General features: G+C 38.9%; 1 protein-coding gene and 1 long non-coding RNA gene across 3 annotated transcripts in view; one reads left to right on the top strand and one right to left on the bottom strand.

Annotated features, from left to right (window-relative positions):
- LOC122333847 overlaps window positions 1-7,500 on the bottom strand; it is a 23,175-nt gene that overhangs the window by 1,435 nt on the left and 14,240 nt on the right. The window contains exon 5 of one of the 2 annotated variants that reach the window (XR_006248682.1): window positions 4,290-4,426. The exons of the other annotated variant lie outside the window; for it this stretch is intronic. This is a non-coding gene — a long non-coding RNA (uncharacterized LOC122333847). Of the gene's footprint in view, window positions 1-4,289; window positions 4,427-7,500 lie in introns of those variants that run through there. 2 annotated transcript variants of the gene reach the window in all.
- rph3aa (rabphilin 3A homolog (mouse), a) overlaps window positions 1-7,500 on the top strand; it is an 18,506-nt gene that overhangs the window by 19 nt on the left and 10,987 nt on the right. The window contains exons 1-2 of the mRNA XM_043231678.1: window positions 1-813; window positions 4,169-4,306. The exon at window positions 1-813 is cut by the window's left edge and continues 19 nt beyond it. Coding sequence (XP_043087613.1) covers window positions 812-813; window positions 4,169-4,306 — 140 coding nt within the window. The 5' untranslated portion in view covers window positions 1-811. The remainder of the gene's footprint in view (window positions 814-4,168; window positions 4,307-7,500) is intronic.

Genomic DNA, 7,500 nt, shown 5'->3' with positions numbered 1-7,500 from the left:
TCTTTGTAACAGCGTAGCTTACATAAAATCATATAAGTATCAGTTGCCGCTCTGTACCACTTAGTAATGTTAGATTATATTTAAATGCTTTATGATCAAAACTGCAATGCAATATGATTGTCGAGAGACGAACAAATAAATCTTACTCAACGGCCTTATAATCATATTTGAGACTAGCATTTGAACATGAACTTGAAAAAAAACATTGATTTATGAATAATCGCTAAACCCAAAGTTGCTTGGTCAGTAAGTTATTCTCTCATATATACAAACATATATAAACACACTCAGGTTAAAGACCTTTTTTGTCCTCTTAAAGTTAGATCGGTCTCATCACCTCTGTTTCCTTGTCTTTGTCTTTGTCTGAATCCATTTTTCCAGGTCGTTGGAGCATTCTCAGTGGACACACACACACACAGACACACACTCGCACATGTGCTGTAAAAGCCCTCCGAGGTGCACATTGCATTGCGGAGCTACAACGCCTCGGTTTCTTTTTTTACTTCACGTCAATTTTGTGGAGCGTTTCCGTGGGCTAGTGATGCTTCTCGTGCTCGGCGGCTGCTGATGAATTCCAAGTGACATGGGTTTTTCTGTTGGCAGCGCGGCGAGGCAAACCTGGCACTGCTGTGTTCCGGAGCCTCGGACCGAGCTCGCCGTCGCTTTCCTGTTACGAACACCTGATTTACTGGACATGTTCACGGAAGAATCAATGTACGCTTTGTAAATACGTTTTTTGGGCCGTTTTATTGAAAGCTAAGATGTAACGAAGGAGAAATGATTTGGAGAAGAGGGTGGAAATACAAGTCGGATGTGAGTCCTCATCTCCCATATGAGTAACACGGCTTAGTGTGTCTGGAGCTTAATGCCAAGTGCACACTACAAGAATGAATCATGCCGGCCTGCGATGCTTTAAAAAGAGGGCTGTTATTGTTATGTGCATGTATGTATAATATATATATATATATACACACACACACACACACACACTTAATTTTAATTTAAGTTTTAATTTTTAGTGTTAGTACTTGAAAATTGGAAATGCTGCTTGTAAACAAAATATGTGTATATATATATATATATATATATATATATATATATATATATATATATATATGTATATATATGTATATATATATATATATATATATATATATATATATGTATATATATATATATGTGTATATATATATATATATATATATATATATATATATATATATATATATATATATATATATATATATATATATGTATATATATATATATATATATATATATATATATATATATATATATGTGTATATATATATATATATATATATATATATATATATATATATATATATATATATATATATATATATATATATATAGTATAGTGTATTGATTGGTACTTTCTAATAATTTGTAATAGTAACTAATTAAATAGTTAACATTAATATATTTATTCGGTTAAAACACTTTTTACCCAAAGCATTGTAATTATATAATAATTTTGTATTATTCACTAATCTAAAAAAAGGGCCTGCACACGTGTCATTAAATTATTTAAATATATTTGCTTAATCTGAGTGGGCATACATGTAAATATTTAATATTTAACGGTTTTGGCTGAAAAAAAAATGACTGGGAAACCCTATTTTACAGGAACAATACATTTGTTCAGGAATAGCTCTGGAGCAATATGAGGGAGAGCATATCATTTAGAACAGGATCGGGGCTGGAACATATATATACACAAATGAAAAAAAGACGCAAACAACAGCACGTTACGCGATTAAGCATCAACCAAAACTACGTGTAAAACTTTGCTGGGTCCACTAATTCGTCTTTGATACGATAACATCGCCACATTTCTCCGCTTACCACCCGCTCGACAAATAACAGCCCCAATTACTCCTAGCATCTCGTTATCTCATTAACCTGCATTCTGCTGAGGAGAGATCACCTACCTGATGTATTTAAATACCGTGTGAACAAAATGAGCAGGGCTGGAGGAGAGAGCAGGTGTTTGTGCTAGGGGCGGCCCGTGGATGGGGGTCTACAAGCCCCAAGGCGTATATAAATCACGGCGCAAGAGCTCACCGGAGTGTATTATAGGTAATAATATCAGCCGCGCTGGAACAGCTGAGGTTGTGGATTGTGGATGTGGGCAGGGATGTTGGCAACCTCTGAAAGCTGTGGAAAAGAAGCGGCGTTCGCCGAATCCAGGCGTGCTGACATCGCTATCGTGCGCCAAATGCCTCGTCTGCTTCCAGAGCGCAATGATGTGGCATTTAGGTTTTAATACGCGAAATCAGTTTGCTAACGAAGCGCCGTCGGCTTGTAATTTTTCAGCGGTTCTTTGCAGTGAACCCTCCTCTTATGCTGCACGGGCTTTATTGGCATTGATTGCTCCGTGAAGGACCTTCAACATCTGTGAAAACTTTCCAAGACACAAAAGGTTCTTTATAGCGGAAAAGTTTCCTCAGATGATTCAAATGTTCTTTATTGGCATCTAAGGTTACATGGAAGTGTTTACCTTCATTCTTAAAACTGCATATAGTTATTTGGTCATTATAAATGTCCTTAAAAATAACACTTAAGGCCATAGAACCAACATTTTTGGTTCCCCAAAGAACCTTTCGGTAAGAACAATCCCACTGACCTTTCCCTGAACAGTTCTTCAAAAGAACCGTTTTTTTCAAGTGTGAAGAACGTTTTTGATCTCAAGAACCGTACACTTTCATTAGTTAGCAATATTAGTTAGCAGATATTAACCTTAGTTAATGAATTTTTTGTTAATATTAGTTAATGCACTGTGAACTAATAGCATAAACAATGAACAATGTATTGATATTATTAAATTGCGTAAAAAATCGATTGTTCGTTGTTTGATTGCGTTAGGCAATGCATTCACGTTAAGAAACGACACCTTACTGTAGTTTCACGTAAGAAGATTTAGTGCGTTTGTATCAAGAGATTTCCGCAGCTGTGCTTGCTTTTATGAGACTGTTTGGATCTCAAGGCTCATTGGCACTGAATTTGCTTCAGCCGTTAACACAATAATTCAATCAATGTCCTGAATGTCCCAGCACAGAAAATGACATTTACGACACCTGCCCCTACCAGAAAAACGCGGGCCAGCTCTTGATCTATTGTAGTCTCTGACAAAGGGTTTGAGAGGGTCATAAAAAGGTCTTAAATCAGAGCTGATTTGATGAGTAATGGCCTTAACGCGTGCTTTGCAGTATTTTTTGATTTCCAATACAGACATCTAAACATCCTCAAATCAAGATAGGTTAACTCGAGCGGCAAAGGAAGTATAAGAAATCTAAAAAAGTTTCCCTCTTCGGTTCACTCCTTCAATCGCGTGTTCGCTCGGTCTCATAAAGGCTTAGGTTTACCTGCAGAATGGCTGTAAACAGCGGTAAAGCTGCAGAGCAAAATGCCTCCCTTTATCGTTCCTCTGTTATTTGTATACAGCTTACTTCAGAGTTGCAAGCATTTACATTTAAGCGCGAGGCTTGACGTTTTTGCCGGCGTCAGCGTTTTCGCACAAATCCAAGCCAGGTTTTCAAGCAGCTAATGCAAACGTATTTGATTTTTGATGCACGTTTCAGTGGAGATCCGGCAGGCCCTTAGAGACGCGTGTTCACGTGCGATACACGCTCTTTCTATGGAAACGCCTGATGAGATGAATAGTGACAGCGCTGGTGAGAGTGTGATGTAATTTCTGATCATCACTCTCCCTCTATTTCCCCTTTACTCCGTCTCCGTGTCCTCCTCCTCTTCTTTTCAGCCCCAGATGGCAATCAGTCATGTCCTCCGTCACCTCGACATTTTCAATCAGCGTTTCGAGCGTCTCTGTGGGGACGGGATAGAATTTGCCCAACGCGCCGGAAAGAGCGATGCATTGACTCATTAATGATACGACATGCTGTAATGTCAAAAGGCGCCGAGCAGATTTCACTTTCGCTGGAGATAAAGCGCAAAACAGCTGCTGTAATTGCTCTACCTTTGAAAATTATTTCCTGACCGATGCGCGTCTGCCTGCGTTCCTCTGAAACCCCCTCCGCCGGTCGATCGTGATTGGATGATGATGCAGACAGATGGAGCCGCTGGGAGTTTTTGGTGGTATATTTAAGCGTTGGGCGTAATTGACTGTTGCGCTCGTGTGCTTTAGGACGGGCTGCGAGATGTACGGCAGGCAGATGGAGTCCGCCGCTGGAATCGAGGAGCTGACGGACGAGGAGAAGGAAATCATCAACAGCGTGCTGGCGAGAGCCAAGATGATGGAGGCCATGGAGCAGGAGAGGATTGGGTGAGACGTCGACTTGAAGTAGTGCTTTTGTTCTTCTCAATCAAGTCGCCCTTTATTTCTGGTGAGCTTTATGCGGTGCAGATTCATAGTAACCAACGGGAGGAGTTGCTAATAAAGCAGCTGTAAAAAGATGAAGCGTCGGGTTAGTTCGTTGTTGATGCGGTTCAGTTCAATAACGGGGTCAGCGTCGCAAAATACGTCCATTAGGAAACCAATTCAGCTTTACAGAAGTAGGGTTGGGTACCGAACTCTACTTTTAAGGGGCAGGTACTACAGATTCACATTAAATGAATCCGTACCCGAGAACACATGTTACACAGAGACAGAGATAGAGACCCTGTGACGTGAAGAAACACACAGGGAAAAACAAAATATGCTAAAGTAGGGTCTTACGGTTCCTTGCGAAAACTCAGAAAGAACGGCGAAGTCCATTCATAAAAACAGAATGCACTGTTTAGGAATTTGTCGCTTTTTGGATGAATAAAAGAAGGTCTGATCACTTAATTCGAAACGTAATATGACCTAGTGTATGTGAATATTACAACATAAAAAAACGGTGTATATATACATGAATCCTGCATGCTCTGTTAACCTCGGGATGTATGAATGAACACATGAACTTAATCTGCAGGGATGCTTCAGAGTCACTTCATGACAATTTGACCGTTTCATTTGAGAAAACAAGCATCATATCATACCGTATACGCGCAGAAACTTCACAGCAACCTGTCAAAATAAAAGTACGGTTTAACGTATAACAGAAATATATTACTCTTGTATTGCTTTTGTACAGTATAATGTATGTCTTTACATATTCCGCTTACTGTCAGAACTATTAAATGCTAAAAACAATTCCGAAAAACCACGTTAACCACTTAATTGTAGTAAAAAAATACAATTATTAAAACGTTTTAAAGGAGTATTCAAACAGGTTTACTGTTAACCTTAACTGTAAACTTATGTTTGCTTGGCAAAAAATAAAAGGGTTTCATTTTCTTTTGTTATAAAATCATTAAATGTTTCATGTCTTCATTCGATTATCAGAAAAAAATACAATAATAATAATTTAAAAAAACGCATAAGAATTTCTGGATGTTCAAAATGTTAAAATTAAGAGTTTTGGACTTATTTTTTCACTGAAATAAATGTTTTTGTTATTACACAGAGAGTAAAGCACCGAAAAAAGGTACTGTTGGGTAACGATACCAGTACCATACCGGTTATATGTGAATGGTACACAACCCTATACATAAGACAACAATGTGCTTATTTTGCTCAATTTCAGACTCAAAGACACCAAAGACATTAAGGGATAAGTCCACTTCCAGAATCAAAATTTCCTGATGATTTAATCCAAGATGTTCACGTCATTCTTTCTTCAGTCGCAAAGAAATGAATTTTTTTGAGGAAAACATTTTAGGACTTTTCTCCACGTAGTGGACTTCAATGGTGGTAAACGATTTCAAGCTCGAAAATGCAGCTTCAAAGGGCTCTACGCGATCCCAGCCGAAGAAGAAGAGTCTTATCTAGCCTTTTCCTAAAACAAATGAGATCTATACACTTTTTAATCACAAGAGTCAGGTTCTTTCACGTAAGCACAGCACACACTAGTTGGCCGTCAGGTGTAGTCTGTCTGGTGTGCTCCAGTCCTTCTCTAGTTTTTATTTTTCTTCCCTCCGATGCAGGCGACGTGAAGCAATGCGAAGTGATTTCACAGTCAGCTTTCCTCAGCGCCAGTTCTTTGCAATCAGTGTCCTTACCCTAAAGTCTCAAACTGTGCTCAGATTTGCCAAGAGTTCAAAAGCCCAATGTGAAAATGTCTCATTAGATTATTGTCAAATCGAAATATCTATCCTCGTATTCATTTTGTAGCTTTATTCTCCTACTGTATGCCAATTATTGATCATTTATGTCTAATTTTGTGCGACAACTTAGTTGTAACTTATTAAGGAGAACTCCATTAGGTCTCCTTAGATAAAAAAGCCACGTCAAATGCAACGTTTATGCAATTTTCCCCTGCCAATGGGAAAGAAAAAGCATGAATTAGATGTCTTTACAGTCTTAATTGTCTGTTGAAGACAGCAGTAAGACTAACTAGAGAAGAGTATCAACTACTGTTAAAAAAATTAAGAGGCCAACCGTCTTCAGCCGATTTGTTTTCTCAACTTGTTTTTGCAGGAGATTTTTGAGTTTTCTCAACTCTTTGTTGCGTGAACTGAAAGCAAGATGAAGTTGATAAAGGAAATCCAACTATTCATCCAAAATAAGCTAAACTTCTGTTAGCTAGTCTTACGTCGAACCTGGAATACATTCGTTCATCTTCGGAGCACAAATGAAAGATTTTGACGAATTACGAGAACTTTCTGACTCTTCCAAAGACAGCTGATCAATAGAAGCTATTGCAATCTTTATGTGCGCATAGAAAACAGTTTGGAGAGTATCACATACGCAAACAGCAACGTATGTTGCTCACACTTTGATCTTGCTGTCTTCGAGAGGGTTAGACGGCTCTCTGGCTAAAACGTTTGGGTGAACTATGCCTTTAAGTCCCCGTTAATGTCTGTGCAATGAAACATTCCTTCGTTTCAAAGATTAATATGATCAAACAGCGACAGGACGTCTGAAGCCCGAAGCTTCTTGCTTGTTCGATTTGTTTTATGTCGTCCACATGATTTATTTTTAGCTCCGCACTCCTACCGTACGTCAACAATTGTGTCCTTAGTGTCCATTTTTATATGGATTTAAAAAAAACTCCCACCTGGAACAAATCACATGCATTAATAACACACCGACACAATCGGATGAGAACTAAATTTAACCTGAGCTGAGCCGAATAACGACATTGAACTGATTAATGATTGAGTTGAATAACGACTAAAATGGACTTCTGCCGACTTCTGTGACTTTAACATACCGCCGGGTTCCCAGTTTATTCCTGCGAAGCTGCTAAATCTGCATTGTATAAATAAATGCGACTCGAAACGCGACGCAAAAACAATGACTTTCCCCCCCAGAACGACCTCTCTTCCACCGGCTCACCAAACAGGTTTTCATACGAATCATCTCCTGTCACGTTCTCGCGCGCAGGACCGAACTCGGCGGCTTTCGTAGCGAAGGCAACATCGACCAGCACCTGAGAGCTCGAAAGCGTCGCTTCACAGTTTCCACTCATCCCGCAGAGCAGTTCGGCCCAA

Source organism: Puntigrus tetrazona, unplaced genomic scaffold, assembly GCF_018831695.1.
Source record: "Puntigrus tetrazona isolate hp1 unplaced genomic scaffold, ASM1883169v1 S000000397, whole genome shotgun sequence".
Lineage (NCBI taxonomy): Eukaryota > Metazoa > Chordata > Actinopteri > Cypriniformes > Cyprinidae > Puntigrus > Puntigrus tetrazona.
This window is presented reverse-complemented; position numbering and strand designations above follow the sequence as displayed.